Source organism: Gouania willdenowi, chromosome 5 (genome assembly GCF_900634775.1).
Source record: "Gouania willdenowi chromosome 5, fGouWil2.1, whole genome shotgun sequence".
NCBI lineage: Eukaryota > Metazoa > Chordata > Actinopteri > Blenniiformes > Gobiesocidae > Gouania > Gouania willdenowi.
In genome coordinates this window covers 35,295,694-35,320,666 of record NC_041048.1, presented here as the reverse complement: position 1 = coordinate 35,320,666, position 24,973 = coordinate 35,295,694, and the positions used below count along the sequence as shown (strand labels likewise).

General features: G+C 38.1%; 1 protein-coding gene across 1 annotated transcript in view; it reads right to left on the bottom strand.

Annotated features, from left to right (window-relative positions):
• The window catches only part of slc25a26 (solute carrier family 25 member 26), a 79,335-nt gene that overhangs the window by 23,954 nt on the left and 30,408 nt on the right, over nt 1-24,973 (bottom strand). The window contains exon 6 of the mRNA XM_028446973.1: nt 2,151-2,195. Coding sequence (XP_028302774.1) covers nt 2,151-2,195 — 45 coding nt within the window. The remainder of the gene's footprint in view (nt 1-2,150; nt 2,196-24,973) is intronic.

The following is a 24,973-nucleotide window of genomic DNA, read 5'->3' as shown; positions in this document are numbered from 1 at the left end:
GTCTTTGGGAAATTTCCCCAATTTTGAAGCTAAGTTTGAGCTTCATGGGGCTAATCCTTTGGGAGACTTAATATGATTCAGGCTTGTTTGGCTGCTCGGTTATCAACCTTTCCTACTTGTAAATCCTTTACACCCAGTGCAGGCACGGATGGAGTCCAGTACCTCACAACCCAGATCAAGAGAGGTCTCTTTGGAACAGTGTTTCTCAAATGGGGGTAGTGTACCCCTTGGGATGATGGCACTACAGGGGGTACTGAGAGAAAAAGAGAGAGAGATGTGGGGGGATTAACAAATGAAGTGTCAGTCTCGGTCCCACCCTTGTCGTGAGATGACCGGAAACGATAAAAACTATAGAATAAATCTATTGAGGAGCCACTAAATCAGGGTTTTTCAACCTTGGGGTCAGGACCCCATGTGGCGTCGCCTGAAATCTCTGAAAAATTGTAACAGATTTTTGAATTTTTGTATGTATTGTTCTTTATTTTATTAATCAAAACAACACACAATCTTAAAAAACTGTATTTCTACACTTTCACTTTGTGAAATATAAATCTGGTTCAAATAAAATGGAGTTTAAAAAATAAATAAAAGAAAAGAAAAAAAATAAACTGAGCTCAAACACAATCAAAATCTAATAAAAAAGAATTCTGGGAAATAAGTCTTTGGCGTCGCCAGAAATTCTTGATATCAAAATGTGGTCACAATCCAGAAAAGGTTGGAAACCACTGCACTAAATACTGTTTCTTTCCACTGATTTCCAAAATGAGATTCTTTAAAACGTGTTATCACTTATTAATTCCACCATTTTACTCTATGGTTGTTTTTAAATAGTTTTTTAAGCAAAATGTTGTCGTCGGACAAAGGGGGAACTTGGATTCAGAAATAAGATAAAAAGGGTACTTGAGCCAAAATAGTTTGAGAACCACTGATTTAGAAGATGGAATCATAGATAATCAGCCCAATGTAAAAACCTCAGTCTGTGTTCAGTCTTAACCAAATTATTTTGGGAGGTCAGAACAAATGGCATAAGCATAAGAAGAAACTACAATCTTGTGTATATGTAATGAACTATTCTCATAAATAATGACGTGTGATAACAAATGTATGTATGTAATGTAACAAACCCGTGATGTATATGAATCAATCCAATTCTGTGCTCACAACATGTTTTATATGTGATGTGCCAGAAATACAAAAACAACTTCTAAACTGACTTTACTCTGTAAAAAGCTTCAGCTGCTGACACCTCTCCCAACAATGTTTGGAGGGTTTTCCTTCTTCCCTTAATTCCGTGTCCACATCCAACAGCTGTGCTGGCTCTGAGCGACAAACCATTAAAAAGAAAATATCATAACGCAGTACATTACAAATCATAAAACAGATGGGGGATCATGCCACACACACTCTCAAATCTCTCCTCTCTGGTATTTTCCAAACCGAATCCCATCATTTTTGCCTCTGAACCTCCTGGTGGCCATTGGGAACAAACGGTAGTAAAACCAGTGTTTGCTTACAAGTACTTTTCTTTTCTAGAGTGCTTCTAAGCTGCTCACACTCACTAAATGAAAAGCAATGGCATGAATCGAGAGCAAAGAGGAGGAAGACGAGAAAGAAAAGCGAGGAAGAGCAACAGGCTGGATTCCAGCAGTTTAAAAACCTCCACCAACGGATGAGTCCAGATGGCCTGGAGAGAGAAAGGCCTTTAGACCCCGAGACAAAGACACACTTGTGAGCGACAGAATCCAACTCTTGCAAATGTGCGTACATGCATGAACACACAGCTGTGCGCCGCATTGTTCCCGAGCATTGACGAAATGCTCCACTGTCCACCTCTCTCACCCTTTGAGACATGATGTCACTCTGACAAAAACATGCTCTTTATTAGCAGAACAACTTTCTGAGCGTTGGGCCACACAGAGAGAACGACAAAACATGCTAAAAAGAGAAGGAGTGCTACATATGGTTAGTGCTTATAATAAATTAACGGCCGTTTTGATGGGAGTCAAGGCAACTCATTAAAACTAGTCCATAACGTCCAGTTACTTTGAATGCAGTGTGTGTAACAGAGCTGAAACATCTGTAAGTGATGGTCTGAGGAGTCCAGGGAGAAAGAACAACCCAGGCAAGATAAAGAGGATAGATATACATACCTTTAAATATTCCCAAAGCGGAAACTGGACCAGTGAGAATGGGATCTGAAAAAGAAAAGGAATGTCAACAACAACAAAAAAGGGTTCATATTAGTGGTTGAGCGTCATCTTTAATAATCCAATAACTTTTCTCTTTATCCACCTATCTGTTAACTCATCTAGTCCAGTGGTTCTCAACCTTTTCAGCCCATGAAACTCAAAATAAAGGTGTCAGAGACCGGGGACCCCCACTGTACCTGAAGGTGTTTGAACACAGACATGAACATTGAAGAACAGTCATGTGGTGGGGAAAAAAATGGTGGAAAAGGTGGTAAAATGGAAATTTAAAAACCACAGACAATGGTTAAAGTTGCAAACTAGAGTGGCCAAAAACGGACAGAAAAAGTGGTAAAAAGGGTTCAAGGTGTCAAAAAAGTAGGAACAATTAGTTCAAACTGGCAAATAATGGACGTGACAAATCGTGATTGTAGTTAAATTGGCAAAAATAAGCATGAAATATGGTGAAATAGGTTAAAGGTGACAATAATGGGTCAACAAATGTGACTTTATGTGGGAAAAGTGGTGGAAAGGGTTTATAAGAAAATGTCATTGGGCAGAAAAGACATTGAAATTTGATGGAGAAGTGGCAGAAATGGGAGTAATGGAGCAAAAATGCACAAAAAGGAAAGAAAAATGTGATAGGTAAATATGGCAAGTTTAGTGTAGTTGCAGAAAAGGGAAAAAAAATTAAAAAAATTAAAAAAAGCAAAAATGAGCTCAAATTGCTCAGAAAATATTCCTATGAATGTAATGCTGAATGTAAGCTATTTGACGCCAGAGACGACTCAAGCAGTTGTTATGGCTCCTAATGAGCAGGTAGAGTGAGAAAGTAGAAACACCGTCCAGAACCAAACAGATTATCTCCCGTTTGAGGACTTATCATCAAATTTCTTTTATTTATTGCAAAGTACGTATGTTTGCACATTATGGGAACTTTATTGACCAAGTAATGTATGTCATACACACGAGGAATTGACTTGGTGAACTATATAGAAACTGTATAGAAAAGGAAATAAATAAATAAATGAAAATGATCTGGCTCCTACAAAATAATTATTTAAATTAATTTTTCAACACAAAAGAAAACTATGTTTGTTTGATTCACTGTAAATTAATTCAATAAACCAAAATCTAAATATGAAGCATTCTTTCTGTTGTTTATTATTTGAAATTCAGCATTTTCTTATAACTTAGGAGTCTTTCTGAAGCATTCCCAATGTTTTTCTTTATGCGGTTGATTTTTAAAATGTGCAAAATAAAAAATAAATAATGTGAATGAACAAGTTTAGGATGTTTAAGTTATTTTTTCAGGTTGTTTCACAATAAAAAAAAAACAAGTGACTCCATGTTAATATATATATATATATATATATATATTGCGTAACAGTTTCTCATGTATGCTTATATATTATAACTTTATACACTTACTGTGAGTATTGTGAGTGTAAATCAGACTTTAAAAAAAGGCAGCTGTGTTCAACCAGCTGCTGTGTCAGGCAGACACAGCAAATTCTCCTAGGCCAGGTAGATTATCTGAAAATGCTCTTTGACATATTGTAAGTCTGGTATCCAGCCTGCCTCATAACACAGTGTTATATGAGCACACCTGTCTTTTATTACCCCCTATGATGAGCTCTGCTTTTCTGAGCAGGATGGGGGGGGGGGTCGAGGTTTTATAGATGAGCAGAACACACTGGGCTAATCCCAGCTAAATAAAAAACAAGGTCACCTCAGTAAATAATTGTCATAATGCCACTAAAATATGCACATTTCAAGTGTAACTGGGGTTTAATTAACAACCATGTGATATCCCACAGTTAATCCACAGAGATTAAAGCTGCTGGAGACATCGTGTAGGCCTCATGAATCCATAAATCATTCATAAAAGAACATTTACTCACAAAGGTTGACATTGCTGCTCGAAAGTCGGTTTTGATCTCCACTGTAAACACTTGGTTTACAGTGTTTGGTTTGTTGATATTGTCAGAAATCTTTTGTTTGAGTTAGTTTTCTATGTTCACAAGTTGAGGACTGTCTGTACATTCAAATAGTACATCTACTGTTTGTAAAGACTATGCCACTGTAATTAAAGCTTCATACATTGAATTTGCATGTCCTGAGTGCAGATAAAAAAGAAAAAGAGTGAGACAGACAAATGGGCCCAGCAGAGGATCTGGAAAGAATGATCCACCAGTGATTTATGAGTGTGTTTGACACCCCTGGCACACAGTGAGTACCGTTCCATGTGTGTATACTGTATGTGTGTGCGTGTGTGTGTGTGCATATGTGTTGCCCTCCAGATAAAATGTCTGAAAACCGCATGCGATGTGATTATAATTGATAAGTCATTTATAGCTTAGACAAGGCTGAGAGCAGACACAGCCAGGCATCTGAAAGCGCTCCTGGACATGACATATGACAACGTCCAGCTGTGAGTGTTTATTTATTTGAGCTATGAAATTAATTACAGGCTGAGTGTTAATCAGTGTAAGGATCTTTTTTTTTTTTTTAATTCCACAGTGTTCCACATCCTGACTGTACAAACTGCTGACACGGAGCAGCATTTAATGTCTGCTCCTACAAGGTTAGGCTTTTACTTTGGTTAAATAGTTGGAATATCAATTCAAATAACATCCTTAACCCAACCAAGTACAATTTAACAGGGAATATCTGACGATCTCCTACAGCAGTGTTTCTCAAATGGGGGTAGGTGTACCCCAGGGGTACGTGATGGCACGAAGGGGGCACTTGAAAGAGAGAGAGTGGAAAATTAACGAGAGAAAGTGTCAGTCTGGGTTCCACCCAGCATAAGACCATAAAGATATAGAAACAAATCTATTCGGGAGCCACTAAATCTGTTTTTCAAGCTTGGGGTCGGGACCCCATATGGGGTCGCCTGAAACTTCTAAAAAGTTTAAAGATTTTTGAAATAATTTTTAAACAAAAAAATCTGGGAAAATATGTCTTTGGGGTCGCCAGAAATTCTTGATATCAAAATGGGGTCACAATGCAAAAAAGGTTCAGAGCCACTGCACTAAATACTGTTTCTTTCCACTTATTTACAAAATAGGATTCTTTAAAATGTGTGTTATCACTCGTTCATTCCATCATTATGCTCTATAGTTGTTTTGAAATAGTTCAAAGCAAAATGTTAGTCAGACAAAGAGGGGGTACTTGAATTCAGAAATAAGAGAAAGGGGGTACTTGAGCCAAAAACGTTTAAGAACCACTCTCCTACAGCACAGTGGTTGAATATCTTGGCTTTCATTTGAACTAGATCGATTCTGATTGTAGTGATTGTATTTCATTGTTCCGACACACAAACACACATTCCTGAGTCCTTATAGAGACTCAAAATACTCTAGATTTGATTTATATGACGATATGTCTGATATATGACTATATAGATATATATATATAGACATAACCCCTACGAGCGATCACTTTTTATGTACATGACAACACAGTCACACCACATACATTAATGTAAGCAGCTACACTCCAAGCCTATGTTCCATGCAGCATTGGTATAAAATATCCTCCACATTGATCCAAGCTTCTGAATAAGTCCCATCTTCCTGCCTCGTGAAACACTCAATTGTGTGGCGGCTGGCATTCAATCCAGGGTCGTAATGTTAACCAACAACGGCAGAACGGGGCCTCATAAATTCCTTTTAGGATGTCAAATATTGTTAGCCTCCCTAGCAAAACAAATCATAGATCTACATAAAACTAGTAAAAAACAAAACAAAAAAACCATACAAAATAATGTTTTTTTTTTTTTCAATAATAAAGGTTGTAGCTTTTATGTGAACCTATAGTTAGCAGAGGAATCTATTCTTCTTCCCTGAAGGCAAAGCAGCAGCGATGTTTATGTCTACAAAAATGACTGAGGCTCTTCTCACCCTGATAAAACTTTACTAGCGTACTTCGCTCCTGCTCGAGTCAGAAAGCACAGAACTCATTAGTACACTAAAATAATCTTGACCAAAAGACTAAAACCCATAAAAAAGCGGGATTATTTTATTTGGGGAAACAACTTCTAAACACGCAAACAGCATATCCTCTCAAAGCATGTGTAAAGCAAGGGATTTAAATGTTGAACAAAGAGTAATGATCTAATGTGTATTAAGGGATCTTTAAAGATTTCCCTTAGTCATTGCTTGATTAATCATACTGGCTTAGGTTATTTGGCTTTCCCTCCAGCAACAATATATGAAAGAAAATATCCTAAAAACGACTGAGCATCAAACTACCACAGGCATTGTTCAGATTTTAAAAGGAGGGCTCTGCTTTAAGCCCGTTCCCATGAAGGCAACTTAAAGTGGCAGTATAATGAAAAATTAACTTTATAATGGTTTTGCTACAGTGATATACTGTACATTCCTTTAGCCTCATTCAGAGGACCAAAGTTGAAAAAGTTCTGTTTCCTCCCTACTTTGCTGTTTCATATCTTGTGAAAAGTCAGCTCCAAACGGGCAAGATGGATTTTTCTTGCGTTGTGACGTCACATCACAGAAACTCCTCCTCCTGACAATCCTGGCTCCTCTTACCCAACAAGAATGTGAGCTCCTCCCTCTCAAACTACCTCACAGGGTAAATCAAACACTGCGGTTGGAAAAAAATGTGGCTGATGGAAAATCTGGTTGGCTGGAAACTTTAAGACTCTACGAGCCATGCTGGCTGGTGATCTAAAAAGTTAATTTGGTGTTAGTGCTCGATAAATGCGCAGGCCCCACAGTGACTACTGGAAAATGTAAAAATCCCTAGTTGCTTCTTTTCAAATGAGAATTTCAATTTCAAAGAATTTAGCATGCATTTAAAGTCACGAGGGCACATTAAGTCATTTCTCTAACCACACAGACAACCAATATTCCCTCAAATCTGCAGTATTTACTTTATGACAGCATATTAAACTACAGGGGAGACAAAAACAGGCCTCCATGTAGACCAACAGGTGCTTTTTCATACACATACTGTACGTATCCCATACAGCCATGTATAATCACAAGCACTGCTGAAGTTCATGTGTGCGTGTGAAGCATTTTATGTTTCCTGGTTTCTCCATTTTTTAAACCGTTAACGATGAGGGCGCTTCGTGCACTTCCAGCTGCAGGGATAAATTCAAATATGGATAACTCATCTGCTGTGTCATTCTGCTGACAGTGCAACCCTGTTTGTGCGAGTCTGTAGGTGTGCGTGTGTGTGTGTGTGTGTGCATATGTGTCCCTTGCCAAAAGGATTGCTGCTAACTTTATTAGTATTCAGAAAAGCTTTGGGCTGTCACAGGTCCTTAGGAGCTCAGCGGAGGGCAGGAAAAACACATGTCAAAATATATTCACATTGAGGCCGATTGCAGGCAGGCCAGTTGGCTGCAATTTGACAAATTACTTTTAATAGGTTATAGTGGAAGCCTCGGTATGCTGATGAGCCATCAGGAGAGGAAAAAAAGGAGAAGGAAAATAAAAGACAGGCATAGGATTACACAGGTGTCTCAAGCAACAGATGACACACATATTTAATCTGATCTAAGAGTTCTCTCCTTTGATTTTAATGGATTCTGTGCGCTGTTGCTACAATATAACCTTAAGTCTAGGTTTTTACTCTAGCAGTCTATGGTATGTTCAACACATATATAACTTTGATTCAAGATAGCAATTGTAGTGCCAGTTTTGAAGTGCTATAATAACAAAAAAGTTGGCGGTTTAAATCCCGCCTTAGGAACTTTTTGTTGACACCTTCTCCATCCTGCTTCTCTTACAAGTGTCAGTGAATGTTTTGCTGGTTCTCAGGAAGGACGGCGGGTCAGACTGTGCAATAGCCACTGCTACTCCCGCGAGAAAGTTTTAATTATTTCACTTTATTAAATTCTCTCAGCAGGGTCACAGCGTCTCTTTATTAAACAGTTGCTCATTTCTAACTGAGTCAGCACTTGTAATACTTTGCCCAAACAGATGTGTAACATGAAGCAATATTCTAATAAATCTCTCATATATTTTGCTCTACTTTGTTTTTCAGAGATCAACTTTGGATCCATCACACATTCTTAACCTCCAAATCTGCTCTTGCCCAGGTGTGCTGAATGTTGAAACTAAACACCATATGAGGGCAAGTGTTATTGTGCCAAAACATAGATATCATCATATACCAACATACCCTATATCAGTGGTTCCCAAACTGGGGGTTAAGTGATGTCATGATGGGATGGGGGTGGGGTGGGGTGTGTGTGTGAGAAGAGCGTATGGGGCCATTATTGTAACAAAACTATTTGTGTGTGCGTAATCCAATCTGTGTGTCTATACCTTTATCCGTGTGTGTGTTTCAATCCATGTGTGTAGAGTTAGGATTTGTAAACAAAGGTGTCTGTGTGTAATCCAATCTGTGTGTCCGTATTAACATGAGGGTGTCATTGAACCAGGACACTCTATTGGCCGTCTCTGTACACAGGACTTTACCGCTGTAAACCAGCAGTTGTTGTTGGCACCAAGTGACAGACCCTCCAATTGGTTCCTCCTGGTTTGATTACACACGCAAAATGTCTTATTGTGCAGTGGACAATCATCTAATATAGGCTGTAACGTTTTCTCTTATCTGACTCAGAAAGATCAGAAGATACTGGTCCAGGCTTTTATCTCCAGCAGACTGGACGATTGTAGTATTGCAGATGGTTCAGAACGCTGCAGCTCGGGCCTTAACCACAACAAAGAGGTCAGAACACATTACTCCAGTTTTAAAGTCTTTATACTGGCTCCCAGTCAGCCTCAGAATAGACTTTAAAGTTCTGCTGCTGGTGTATAAATCTGTGAATGGGTTTGGTCCAGAATACCTGAGTGAGATGTTAGTCAGGTATGAACCCAGCAGGTCTCTCAGATCTATGGACACAGATCAGATAGTGGAGCCCAGAGCTCACAGTAAACATGGTGATGCTGCTTTTAGTTGTTATGCTGCAAAGAAGTGGAACAAACTTCCAGCAGAGCTGAAGTGAGCATCACATATATTTATAAATATTTTTTTTTTTTTTGCCAAATTTAATGTTCTTATAGATTGTAAGTTATTGAATGTTTTCTGTTGCACTTTTTGATCATGTAAAGAACATTGAGTTGCCTTGTGTATGAAATGCGCTATACAAATACATTTGCCTTGCCTTATCTTTGTAAAAGTGCTCACAATCACTTGTAGAATTTTCTCTTAAAAAAAAAAAAAAAATTTGTAAGTTGGGAAAAAAACAAAATCTCAAATACAAAAGATTTTTCTCAAGTTTTTGCTATTTTATGGCTTGGTGGATGAGGCCCAATGACTCTTGATCAGAATGAGATTGTCAGGATGTCGTCTTGATTTTTTAAAAAGAAAATTCCTATCTGTTCGGTAACATCTCTAAAACATATGCCCTGTTTCAATTCAGCTTGAACTTAATTTAATTTAAAAACACCAAAATAAAGTAAATTAAATTTCTAAGAATGAATTGTAAGAATTAAAGACTGTAGAAGAGGAGAGGTTTTCAGTATACCACATAGGTGTCAGATGGCAAAGAATACTACGTACAATACTATGTACATTAAAGATTTAACAACAGCTAATACGGGGTCAGAAAACACCCAGACAACAATCTCAAGCTCTGCCTACATTAAATATCTGTTGATATAATTAGTCTGTGAGCCAGATTCACTTTCCAAAGGTACACACGCACACCTGCACAGACTTTTCTCACACAAACACTCAAACACACCCACATTCCATCCATCATGTGTCATAGAAATATGATGGAAGAATGACTGTGGTGACACGGTGATAGCAAACGGTCTCTGATCAGATTTTATAATGTGGTAAGCACATACAAGTCATCAATCATGTCACAGACGCAGGTAGCCTCCAACGCTTCAGTACGAGAACAGTACAGAACGAGAAGAAGACAGACCTGTTAGACAATCGGCATAGGAAAACAAAACACGCACGCAAGGACAGAGGATGAAAGGAATGGAGAAACTATTACTAAAATGATCCACCTGAATACAAGAAGTTAAAATAAATGTGTTTGTTTTGGAAAAGTCGTTTAGACATTACGACCAACTGTAAATATATACTCCATCAGGTGGTTATACACAATAAATATCAATGAATAATAAATAATAATAATAAATGTGCTGCAAAAATGTTGAGAAATTTATGGTAAAGTAAAATCTCAAACACCTTACAATGACCTAACTAAACCTGTGCAGGAGAACAAGAAAAGAAAGGAAAAAAAAAGAGTAAAATTACAACAGCGATGTCCAGAGAGTCAACCAACCACCTCTTAACTAATGGTCAATATTTTTTTTTTGATTTTTATTGTCCTGAGCCTATTACAGTAAACTCTGAGGACATTATAGTACAGCTTGGCAAGCTACCAAGAGACGTTGATCGCCACAAAAAAGGTCACATTCTCTACTGCCAGTACTCTATTCAGTTGGCATATCAAAGGGGACTAATAAAAAGTAAAAACAGCAAAGTGAAGCTAAATCAGGGACTGAGAAAATGTGCAATTCATGTTCTGAAATGGAAAAAGCTATGTGAACTGTATGTTTTTGTTTTCATTTTAAATTAGGCCTAAGTTTGAAATAAATATTTAGGGCGGTAGTGGCGTAACTTTTAAGGAAGTGGGCTTGCAATCTGAGAGTCATTGGTTTGAATTCAACCAAGGTCATCAATTTGGGTTGTTGAGCAGGTCCCTTAACCCCAACTGCTCATGTTTTACGTCGCTTTGGATAAAAGAGTCTGCAAAATCAAATTGTAATCTTGTAATTGTAATGACTCAGAAATATGTTATATGGATGTTTTGGGACCATATCACACATTTACACACTATTTTTCCCCAAAAAACATGTGAATGATTGTCTACTCTAATTATGTTTTAAATTATTGTCTGAATTTGTGATTGACAGCTGATGGGGTGAAGCAATCTTTGGTAACTGGGTCAGGCAGGTGTTTGGGCGGCTTCTTCTTTCTGCAGCTGCACTGCTGGCTCACTAATGCTGGGAATGTAATCGCGAAGGAGTGGAAATCTGCCTGTGCTTACACGGCACATTTGTCTGAATGCTGCACAAAGATTCAGCTACATCTCTGTTACACTCCCGACCTAATAAACAGGGTTGTGCATTATTTTGTGTTAAAATGGCTGGACGTCATTTTACTAAGCAACCAAACATCCTCTGTTGTGGATTTACACATATTTGTGCAAATTTCACACCTCAGTATGGTGGTGATGATACACTACAGGCTTTGCTAAAACCCTGAACAAACACTGGATATAGAGGATCATTTGTGTCTGCACGATCCAGTAAAATGTCAGTATATGTGTGTGTGTGTGTGTGTGTGTGTGTGTGTGACGTGAGTGTGTGTGGGGTGGGAGGGCAGTAACTAAGTACACCTCTGGGACGCAGAGGTTCAGGTCTTTTTAAATAAATAAACAAACACATAAAAAAACCCAATCGATAGGAGACTGATCTGCCTGTGCTTGGCCTTTCACTTCATCACAGAGGCCTGAAGGAGAAGGCGGGGCTGGTGGGGGGAGGGGTCGTCTGGATTACTTCCATTTTAGTTGGTAAAGCCCACTTCTTAACAGCAGAAAACACACACAGACACAATTAGCTGTCCTCAAACACCCCCTCAGGTTAAGTGCCTTTACCGCCTACAAATCATAACTATCATTAAAACTCAGCTCAATTCTAAACGAATGTGGCTTAAATTAAGGAATGTAGAATTATGATCAGTGGTTCCATGTCCCTAATGGCCTACAGTGAGCTACTGTTAAAACACAGTGAATAGATTCATCCTAACACCTTTAGTTCAGTTTGACCTTTAAAAACCAGCACGAGTGTGACTGCATACGCTGAAGAATTCCAGCCGATTGTTTTGAATGCCGAGGGCCGTGTGAAGTTTGTGCGGCTCTGTGGCTGAAGATTTCTCAACGCAGGTATCCATCAGTGCCGCCATACAAACCAGAGCATGCTCCCAATTGCCATTAGTCACCACCGTCTGCAGAGGGTATACGCAGGCAGGGCAGTAACATTCAAAACGAATTAGGACTTGTTTCGGAGGTGAAGGGGCAAAGTAGGAAAGGAAAAGCCTGAGGGTGGTGGGAGAGAGCAACAGTGCGCTGGCAACAAGTCAACACGGCAAATCCATCAACGTTAGAGAAGGGCTTCCCAGAAAGTCAGCATAATATTTATGTTGTGCTCCAGACTTTTTCTTCTTCCCACCTGTGAGCAATATGAAGAGCATGTTCATATTGCACACATGATGCAGCAAAATGTGCAGAAAATATATTATTTTAAGTGAAAAATGTTCTCCTATAGCTTTATAAGTGAAACCAATATAGACTAAGACATAAAAATATTACAACCCTTCATCAAACGCCAGCTGCGTAAAATCATGAGGGTTAGTGTCCAGGAAACATCTCAAATAAAGACCTGTAGAAGAAGACCAACGAGAAGCTAATTGTGATAACCATCAATAAATAACGGTGAAGATGGATTGGCCACACATTAAGAACCACCAGAAGACATCTCTTGGAAAGACCTTTGATGAAACCCATGAGGCTGGAGTAGAAGTGGTTGCCCGAAGGTGACGTCGGCTATGTTCACACTGCAAGACTTAATGCTCAATTACGATTCTTTTGCTCAGATCCAATTTTGTGTTTGTTCGTTCACATTACCATTTAAAATGTGACCTGTATCAGACTCCGGTGTGAAAGGATATACGGCTCCAATCTGTCCCGCATGCGTATTGTTGCGTTTGTCTCAAAGTTTTTGTGCAGTGGAGCCAAAGAATGAATAAGCAGGAGCAGAGGAGGACGAGGAGAAAGAAAAAGAAAAAGAGAGCCAAATAATGTTTTGGCTTTTTGTGGTGCCAATTTGCTTTTAAACATAGACCACTTATGATATGAACTTTCAAGCTTTGACCCAAACCCGACAGAGCAAAACTGAAACCGACAGGTCCGACAGACTATAATTATACCCGCACCCCACCTGAAACCGACAGTTAAAACCTATTTTGTTCCTTTTTTACACTCCTTTTAGTGGTAAGCCTTCTTTTATTAACAGACAGCTGTTAAAGTCAACATCAGATCAGCGCACGTCAAACACAGGCGCAGTGCGCACATGAGTGCATCTATTCAAATAATCCATGTTCTTGGACAGAAAAATGATCGATTCAACAGTGGATGTCCCAAGTCTGTGCCTGTCCCTCTCTGCTCCACAGCCGTTAATAATGACGTCAACTTATCAAATGCGCATTAAATTCTCCTTGACCGTTCACACTGAGGTCACATTGAAAAAGATCCAATCTGTATCTGATTCACGACCACATATGAAAGTGGCCTGAATCTTGATTTGAAAAAGTCAGATATGGGTCGCATTTGAGTGTTTACACTGCTTTTAAAAAATCCGATCTGGTCACTTGACCACCAAAAAAATCAGATTTGGGTCACATTTGCCTGCAATGTGAACGCAGCCATAGTGACATAGTGACATAGTGACAAAGTGTCCAAAAAGAAAAACCTGGAAGAGGCCAAACTGCCCTGGAACAAGGCAACGAGGAAGTGGAATGCTCAAGTTGAAGCCCTATGCTTCTCTACTAGATAGATATAGACATAAAGATATATTGGCTAAAGGTAATAACTCTTATATTAATATCGCTAACAAAATCGCAAATATCATAGGGGTTAGATGCCAGGAAACATCTCAAATGAAGACCTGTAGAAGAAGACCAACAAGGAGCCAATCATGATCACCATAAAGCAACAATGCTGAAGATGGATTGGCCACACTTTGAAACCCTCCCAAATACATCTTTTGGAGAGTTACTTGATGAAACCCATGAGGCTGCTGGGGTAGAAGTGGTTGCCTGAAAGTGACGTTGTGATGAAGTGTCAAAAAAACCTGGAGGAGGCCAAACTGTCCTGGAACAAGGCAGTGGAATGCTCAAGTTGCAGCCCTATGCTTTGCTAGTCGATAAATAGACACATACACATATATTGGCTAAAGGTAATGACTCTTATATTAATATGGCTAACAAAATCGCAAATATCGTAGGGGTTAGTTGCCAGGAAACATCTCAAACAAGGACCTGTATAGGGCCAACAAGGAGCTAATCACTATCACCATCAAGCAACAACACTGAAGATGGATTGGCCACACTCTGAAAACCACCCGAAGACATCTCTTGGAAAATTCTATGTTGAAACACATGAGGCTGGAGTAGAAGTGGTTGCCTGAAGGCGACGATGTGACGAAGTGTCGAAGAAACTTGGAGGCCAAACTATCCTGGAATGAGGAAGTAGAATGCTCAAATTGAAGCCCTATGCTCCTCCAGTCGATAGATATAGACATAAAAATATATTGGCAAAAGATAATAACTCTTAAATATCACTGTAAGAAAAACAATAAAGTGCCTAATCTGTATTTTATTTGCTGCAGAGCAAGTCAATGTAATACTTAATCTCTCACTGGGTTAAAGAAGCAATGACGGCTTGATTTGTCATAGTCCCTGATGGATGACATCAGTGGGTGCATACTAGCCAGTGAATGGTGATGTGCTGTGATACAGGATGCCCTGAGGGTCAAGCAATTAGCTGTTGACAGGAAGAGAGATGTATGGTAGCCCGAGGATTTGTCTCTGAAACTGAGAGTTAGCTGTAGGAGAGAGGAGGGAGTGAAAACATGCTGGTGCAGAGGTGAAGGAGTGGGTGTGCATGTAGGATTGTAAGATCGTACAGTGTTAAAGCAGGCCTGTGACTAAAATCATATTTTTCCGTGTTAATTTGTTTCAAAGATTATCAATCATTTATAATATTATATTATAATGTGTGATCTGCCAAACACACTTACAATGTGCAACCTGACATTGACTTTGAGGGAAGCAAAGAAATCCAGACCGATAACCAATCACAGCCTGAAGACAGAAAGAAATGCTTCCCTTTAGTTTGCTTTGTTTGTTCCGTGCTGACAAACAGATGTAAGTGAATCTAATTAACTGGGAATCAAACAAGAAGAACAGCAACCCAACTGGAACTGGCATAAAATCAAATCAGATACCAAAGCCTGACATGTCCAAAAACAAATCAATCCGTTTAAAAATAAGTCTTATCTCAAACAGAACAAAATATGAAACCAACCGTACAAATATGCAGATTCATAAACATAATCATAAAAGTTGGGGAAACATGTTCAAACGTGATCAATCAGTTTTAACTAAAACAGCTTTGATTTCTAAATATATTGGAGTAATTTAGAACTTACTTATGAATTTGCATGTTTTAATGTCTGATGACTGTCTCTTATCAAATACTGGTGTTTTTTAATATGTAAATGGCAGTATGTTATTACTGTATGTGGTTGCATTTTTCACTGTATATTTTATTGTATGATTCCTATCATTTGTATTCTTTTAGGGTGACAATTGAACATTCTGTCCAGGGACTAGAGATGAAAACTAGCTTTCTGGTTAAATCTGGTACATTTTTTAGGTTGGGCTACCGGAGTCAAAACGCCTCTCACTTTGTTCTTCTTCTTGTTCTTGTTGTTGCGTACACTAGTTAAAATCGCTACTCCTCTGTTATTCGTGAATGGATCGGGCTGAAAATTGGTAAGTATCATCTATGGATGTGTACGCATCAACGCTCCGAGCCCGATTTTCAATTTGGGGCTCCAAAAGAAAAAAATAAATAAAGTTGATTCCTCAATTATTTGCGAGTCAAATATTCCGATGGTTGGCAGTACAGAATCATTGGCAAATACCAATATATAAATGGGGCCCATTACCCCGTATGTGTCACGGGGGCACCAGGTGGCCCCATAATCCTCCGTTAGTTCTTGTTAGATCGAAATGCAGTTTGGTATGAATACTCTATGAATGAATATGATGAGATGCTCGGAGCCATTTTTATGAAATGGGGGCAAATTTATGGGAACATAATCGCGTGATATATCGTTTCAAAAGTAATTCAATATAGATTATGATTATGATTATGACTCTCACAATTTTGGCAATTCAGAATCAGAATCAGAATCAGAATCATCTTTATTGGCCAAGTGTATGTTGTACACACGAGGAATTTGACTCGGTCAATTTCCATTAAAGTTATCTTCTCAATAATTTGTGGGTCAAATATTGCCACAGTTGACTACTATGCCGACTCCTCCGTTAATGTTCGTTGAATAGGGCTGTAATTTGACATGGATATTCTATGAGTGGATGTCAAGAGCCTATCGGAGACCGTTTTTACTCGGTGAAACCGAGTCATTTGACTGAAGTCTCAGGAATGTAGTACGTGCTATTCGGCACGGAGACATTCCGCGGGCCCTGCTGTAGTTCATCCAAACTTTTTTGTATTGATATTAATGTACACTGTCCCTGTTAAATGTACCAATACATAAATAAATAAATGTTTACGTCCATCAAAACTTTAACATTCTTTATTTTCTGTAAATGTACAATATGTTTTAAGCCATGGAATTGGCACGTAAGCACCAAAGGTTCACACTGAGACAATAATTTAAATAAATCTGTCGAATAAATACATGCAGTTCTTTACAACCCAATAATATTTTGTTTGATCTGTTCAACTGATTTAAAAAGAAGTTACACAAATAGCAAAATATGAAGTGTCCAAAAAGGTAAAAGTTGTATATCCTTACGTCGTTCTCATATTTATACGTCATAAATTAATCTAACAAACCTCTACCCAAATCCACAAACAAGGCATTCTTGTTAAAATTACAGCAAAGCAAAAAGACAATAGCAGAAGAAGAAAATGAAGGTAGGTGAGGGTTGACTTATGACTTGGTTTGAACCTCTAACCTCTGCTGAGGTTGAGTGAGGTAAATGCTTGTCGTTTCCCCCCAGTAGACACTAAGCAGTGACATCACAGTGTGACCCTTAACATCGAGGTGGTTTGTTCCAGATGCTTTTTGGTCGTAAGTATTTCTAAGGGTGAGGATGATGGTAACAGTGGGGGGTGAGACGGACACACAGACATATGGCCGGTTAATGTGTGACGGCAGCAGGTGTGTGCTTCCTGGAGCACTTTGAGTTACTGGGAAAAAAAGTATTTTATGCAACAGAAAAACACAAAGAGCTGAAGAGCAGCAGGTTTTAACTACAGCCAACTAAAGCAATTCTGTCAGGGCAGGAAATGACTGAAAATGCTGATTGATTTCCAGTTGAGAGCAGGTTAGTTATGCATGACCAGCCTTAAAGAAACATTCATGTGAACTGACATTGAGAGAAAAATTCATTTGGTTGGTTAAGAGTATTAAAAAAAGGGCATGTGATAGATCTACACTGCAATGCTTGGTCTCTCAAACGTCTTCAGACACACTCTTACAGGATGAAATAGTTCAAATCTAAACATACTGTATATACAGTATCTGTCAAACTCACAACCCAAAATAAACATAGATGCAGATACAAAGGCTAACATGACATGGCTATATCTGTTTCACAAGTGTTTACACTGTAATTGTGTAATACATATTTCTGAAAATGACTGTATAACAATTCTGTTTTGTGACCAATGTTCAGAAGATGTTGCATAAATATTACTTTTTTTTGTCCTGGAAGTTTCAACTAAAAGCTCTTATTTGCCTCAAAGGGTGACTAATCCAGTTTAAAATGCGGTTTCTGCTGTTTCTATCTAATTTTTTGTTTTATAACAATATAAATGTATTTACTGCACATATTCAGTGATATTCCTGTATGAATGACCTGATATTGTAAAGAGCTTTGGAACTACTTTGTCATAAAAGCTCTATTTAAATCTAGTCCATTTTAACACTTAATATTTTGCCAGAATTGTCTAATTTTGCTCCAATTTTGGGCGCACGGTGGCGTAGTGCCAGTGGTGCATGGGTGGAGTAAACAACAACGATACTCAAGTAAAAGTACTGTTACTTCATAATTTAATTACTCGAGTAGAAGTAAAAGTACTCATAAACTAAGTACTTGAGTAAGAGTAAAACTACTCAAGTAGTGAGTAACTCCCTGAATGAGAAGCTTGGATATATTTATCAAAAAAAGCATAGTCATTATGCAGACTATATACAGTATATTGACCCACAATTTTATCATGACGTTAATCACTGTTGATTACAGTAGTGTGGAAGTTCCATAATTAGGTTGTTTGGATATTATGTTTCAGTAATACCTGCCAAACTTGCAAAGAAATAATTCAAATTAAATCTTCATTGCATGGCTGTCAGAGATTAATGCATTACTTCAACTTTCTGCAAACTGACACAAAATCCAGGGAGTAGACTCCTCATTTCCCTTCATATAACATCCAAAACATAGCCTCTCCACCCTAGCCGTCCCTTCATTCTACACCCACTTCACTTTTCAAGCAAACACAATCTCGATCCCTTGCCAGGCTGACGGCCTGATTGTTATTAGAAACACATGGGGTGCAGTAACAGTTTTCTGCTTGGATTGAGACAAACACGCATGAAGTTGTGGGAAACAAACATGGGACTGGGACTTGGAGGACACGCAGGCTGACGAGGCCATTGTGTCATGTCAGCAGTACACACAGAAATAGGCATTGCAGCAAAAAAGAAGACAGCTGTCAGAAAGCTCTCCATCCCTGTCAGGCAATAGTCTCTGGCAGTAGATAGCAGTAATAAGACTTAAGTGGAAATGTTAAGCAATGAACAAAGCCGTCAGTGCAATGAATAATGTGGATTTTTAGTAGACTAGAAGTGTTCAATAAGGACAACCTTCCTTATCATGAGTGTGTGAGTTCTCAGTAGTACAAGCTTCCTCGTCTCTGGCAGTGTAATAAGTCTTAAAGGTCCAGTACACAGTATTTTTTGGAGTTTTTGTCCTCTGAAAAGTCACTTTTAGAACGCTCCTAAAAACAGGCTGTTTTTTGGGGCTTCATGCATATGCATGAGTAGGCGTAAACACACGCTGGTTTATCACAGCAACAGCAGCAGAAAATCATTAACAGTCTTCCTTCTCCTCCTTACATCTTCTGAACACAGAGATAGTCCATTTAAGATGATAGTCCATTGTTTTGTCCGACCGCTGCGTTGCATTGTGTCACAAACACGTCAGATCACCCCATGAAGGTGATACCAGGTGGTATAACGGCTACTAAAAGTGGAACTGATTGTGAGCGCTCTTTGGTTTATCTATATACTGAACTAGGGCTGCTCGATTATAGAAAAAATATTCATCACGATTATTTTCATCATAATTGAAATCATAATTATTCAAACGATAATTCGTCAACCAAAGTTACTTGTTTTTTGGACAAAAAAACCTAAAATATATTCTTTAAACATAAAAAAGATCCTTCAAACACTTTGCACAAAACACTTCTTGGACATGATGTGTCTTTGCTCGAGGTCTTCATCATCAAACCAAAAGTGTTCTCATATAAGAGAATTTGACTTGCCTTGCTTGTTTGCTAAGAGTTTTTGCTGCATTTCTCCTGCCATGTTTCAAAATAACAAGCAACAACTTTCCTTGTGTTGGCCTGCAGGGTTGCTTTGGCTTTGAGAGGGGCGGGGCAGAGGGGAGGAGCTTGCATGTGCGTGGATTAAACAACTCAAAGTTAGTATTAATAACATGCGTGCCAAGCTTTATTATTTGTAGATGTCCAAAATAGTGGGTTTGTTTTATTTAGTGAAAAAAAAAAAAAAAAAAAATATGTATATATATATATATATATAGAAAAAAAAAAATATATATATATATGTTTTAATAATCGGTTTTTTTCAGTTATGTTGTTTATGTAATCGTTGGATGTAATAATTGTAATCGTAATTGAATTTTGATAAATTGAGCAGCCTGTACTGAACATAAAGATATTAACTGTCATAATAACTGTAATATCAACCGGCCTTCGCTATATTTGTTTTACTTGTGAGCATGAGGTAGTTTGAGAGGAAGGAGCTCACAATCTCACATTCTAGGGTAGAAGAAGCCAGGATTGTCAGGAGGAGGAGTTTCCACCTTGTGATGTCACAATGCAAGAAAAATCCAACTCGGCCGTTTGGAGCTGACTTTTTACAAAATGTGGAATAACAAGGGATGGAAGAAAGAGAACTTTTTTCAACTTTGGCCCTCTGAATGAGTCTAAAGGAATGTATATCACTGTAACAAAACCATTATAAAGTGAATTTTTCACAATACTCCCCCTTTAAGTGAAAATGTTAAGCAATGGGCAAAGCATTCGGTGCAATTAATAATGTGGATTTTTAGAAAATATGGACAACCTTCCTTACGTTGAGTGCGCAAGTACAAGCTTGAAATGCATCATCCTGAGCTAGGAAAAGCAGAAAAAGCTGCACGCTGTCCACTAGCCAAGAGAAACTTAAGCACGGAGCCCATAGAAAAAGTGGGGGTCTGACAGCCTGGCAGCTTGCTCCTTAAGCCACTCCGACTGTAAAACTCATCAATGAGACCACATGTTGATCTAAGGAAGGTTACGGAGGTTTAGCCAGATTTACAGCAGATGTCCTGTTGCCAATGTGAACCCCAGAGGGACTGAAAGCATCAGAAAGGCCTACATTTGCAGACAACAATGCCTGCGTTGGATGCTGTTCGTAGATAACATCAAAAAAACTTCGAGAAACGCTAAAACATCCACCCGTTTATTCTGATGTAAACGACAGGTGCAGCCAGTCGCTGTGACACAATCTATTTGTCTGTCATCCACACTGTCAGTGGGAGTAAACCTGTTAATCCTTAAAGTGGCTTCTGCGATAAACTGATATGAATCATCCAGTGATGGCAGGAGGTAGCTTAAGAGGGTCATCACTCGTCTAACGAGGGTTGTCTTGACCCACAAGAGTGGGCAGCGTTTAAAAAGCATTTGGCATAACTCACACAGGTTGACAGTAAGGAAAAAGATGAATGTAGGTTAAACTGCTATATCAAGCTTTGGGCTCCGAATGGATGTGTTTGTCTGACTTTAAATCTCATAACTGTCGGAAACAAAAAAGGTTTGCATCCATTTCTTGGAGGCAAAAACGTCTACAAGGACACCTCCAAGAGAGTCAGATTGCCCTTTAACCTCTATCTACAATTTCAACTTTTTAACAGAAATGTCTTAGTGGAGACCTCATAAATCAATAAATCTAAGATCATTTGCTAAAAAAAGGTTGAAATTGCAATTCGAAACACTGTTTTGATCTCCACTGTAAACACTCTCTTAAAGATGATGTTGGAATATGTTCACGCATTGCATTGTGGGATGTGGAGTCCCGTAGATGGATGCATAGTATTTACACTTTATTCTTACTGTGATTTCTTGTGTTTTCCCCCAAAAACTCTATGAAAGTGACTTTCCAACCCATTTCTGGTGTTTTCACTGAAAGTTGTGGCAAATCATTGACGAATGTTTATTTTGGGGCTCACACAGAAATAACTCAACTCGGCCAAAATTGAATAACTGTCCTGAACGTCTGGCAAAGAATCACAAGAATACATGTTAAGAATGAAATAAAAACACTTTGATGCATCTTTCTTAGGGAGCCCACATCCTGCAATACAATGCACGAAAATTTTCTGACAATTCAATTTCTTTATTGTCATTACACAAAGTATAATGAGATTTGGGAGCTTCTCCTGTTTACAGTGCAGAACATGTTAAAATAATACAATACAAATACAATACAGTTAGTAAAAAAGTGCAAATTCATTAACAATATAGGGATAAAAAGATAAATATTTATAAATATGATGAAGATAAAACATATTGCACAGAAGTATTACACAATGCCAATAAGATCTTTTTTTTCAAACAAAGGATTCTCCATATATTGACCTTTGAGGCTTACACTATGTCTTTATCTGATAAAAAAAAAAAATTATCCCGAGCAGCTTTAAGCACAAGTAACTGAAATTGTCACTTTTTGAGTACTTCCCCTTGCTCGCCATTAATCTGTATGAAACACAAACACCCCATAATTTCAGTAAAATCTCATACTTAGACAGTGAACATTAGTTACAAGTCTACTGTAAGTCAGCCTAAACACAAAGTCGAGCAGGAAAATCCCTGCCCCCACATTGCTGACTGGCCTACTGTTTGGAGAGCACTGATGCACCTCTCCAGGTCAAGTCATGTCAAGGATCAAATCTCAAGAGGTCAACAGACAACAGGTTTTCTCATCCATCTTCAGCTGCACACAGGGGAACAGCAGTGGCTCACATTCATGAAAGCATGCCGGATTACCTCAGAATCTATCAGTACATTAAATCAATGACTGATAATGCTCAGCATTTCGCTATTTCTTGGCCTCCTAAAAACAAATATAACTGATATTAAATGTTAAAATGTGTCCATGTTCACAAAACAGAGCACTTTCTCAGCTCGTTTTACTTTTTTTTTTGGTCCTGCTTGTTGGATGTTTGATGTTTAAAACATCTAGAAGATTTAGTTTGCTCTCTGGGACTGTAAGACTAATTCCAGCTGGTTTATCGGGGTCTAGCTAAACAACACAAGGCAGGAGGAAGCCGTCGCTCCTTCACACGTGTCACATAAATCCTGCCTTTACGTACGGAGAGATAAACAAACAACCTTTGCTTCCCCTGCCCTCTCCTCCTCTGTCCTCCATCTGCTGTGTATTCGTCATATGAGGCTGTACTAACGTGAGCCTCTGAGGATCAGTGCGTACCGAGACAGGATATTAGAGTGAATCCCCACTCACCTCGCCCGTTTGAACCTGCAGCACAGACTGTGAAAATGCATGAAAACGCAGCTGCTTTCTTCAAGTAAAGGGCCGTGCAAAGGTCAACTGAGCTCTGCTGCAAGCCTGGACGAATGAGTTTAACTTTAACTTCAGTGTAAAGGAATAAGAGACTTCGCTTTTAGAATTTAACCAACCAAATTTAGTTTTTCAAAAATCAACACAGAAACACACATAAAATGTCATTTTTTTTTTTTTTTTAAACATATATCTATATATTTTCTTGTGCAACATGCATTTCACAGCATGCCTGTCAAAAGAAAAGTTTCTTTCAAAATAAAAGACAAGTCCAACATGAGAGCCATTAAGTAGTTATTTATTTTTGACCAGCTGTCCACGACCCATCCAGTCCAGGAACGTGAACCACCATTTGAGAATCGCTGCTTTAGAGCATCCAATTTGGCCCACAGTAGCAAGCAAAAAGTCCAAGAAACCATGAATCATTGTGTAAATTACAAACTTATTCAGTTGTAAATATCTCATAGCTCATATTTTCCCGTGCTTATATTACATGGTTGGAATCTCAAATTATTAAAATAACTCAATTTTTCCAAAATCCTGCAATTTTCTTAAATTATATTCCACAGAATTTCCCCAAATTACATTAAAATGAGTCACAAAATTAAATAACATGAAAGTGAAGATCCTGCAGGGACTCATATCTGTCACTTATTGCTTTGATATTATCAGTGTTGTACATATTTTATCATTTATTGAATTTAATGAAGATTAAATTAGTAATTTTCTTGCCTAAAATCTGTGGCCTACTTAATTTATTTGACACCCCTGCACTACAACAATACAACTGTCAACATGTTAATGTGTTTACAACACATTTTAATTAGGTGTTAAAATGTAACACATAGAAACTTACAGTCAGAACACAAGTAGAGCTCTGATTATCCTTGATCGTGGAAAACGGACCAAAAAAAAAAAAAAAACGGAATTCACTTTCTGAAATGTAAATGGCAATATTGTCATTATTTAAAAACGCTTTTTTTTTATTTTTTATTTCTAAACAAAATTAAGGGCAAATTTTAAGATGACATGGAGTAATCCCTAACATGCATGATTTCGGCAATATCACGCATTTAGAGGCAACGGGTGGACAAAGACTGAAAGTCTATTCTCATGCAAAAGTTGATGTAACACGACAGAGTTCACCTCCTGAAGAACAAATGGCTAAACCCTCATCAACGTATTTTGGGACAATATCACACATTTACATGCAATTTTCCACTGTAATACAGGGGATCCAATGTGAAGCAACTTTAGCAAACAAACAGGCGTCAAATCTCACAAAAACATAGCGCAAAAGCATTCAGTGCAAATACAACGATGAGATATGAAATTAATAACAACAGTTAATTACTGTATTATTATATTAGTCTTTTGGAACGATATCGGGAAGTTTTAAAAGCCAGTAAATGATATCTGGTTCGGGAAAGCCGATGAAACGAAAACAAAACGGAAAAAGGTAAACTCACGCGGAAATGAGTCAACTTTCTAACGTAATTTCTAAATTGAAAATTGTTGCCTCAACAATAACCATCATTATGAAAACAATAAACACAACAGTTTATGAAATGCCTAAAAGCTTTGCAAGATGCTTCAATACTTCCACCAAAGAGGTAATATTTTCATCGGCATTTATTTATTTGTTTGTTTGTCTATTAGCAGGATTACGTCAAAAGTAATGGATTTTGAGACATTTTTAACCACAGATAGACCTTACACCATGGAAGATTCCATCAAATTACGGCGAGGATCCAATCCAGATCAATACACTGATTCTGGATCAGTTTGAAAAATTAAAAAAATCGCATCATCGGCCAAGTTTCAGAAGCTCATATCTCGGTTATTAAATGATTAATCTTTCTGAAATTTGGCTGTTATGTTGGGTTAGTTCTTCAATTTCATCTGGATCGGATCCAGATTATGATTTAACTGCAATTTTTCAAAAAAAAAAATACATTTGAACCTACTGTATCATTATTAATGGTGATATAAATTTCTTCCAAGCCTTTAAAATATGATTGATCAGGATCACTGATC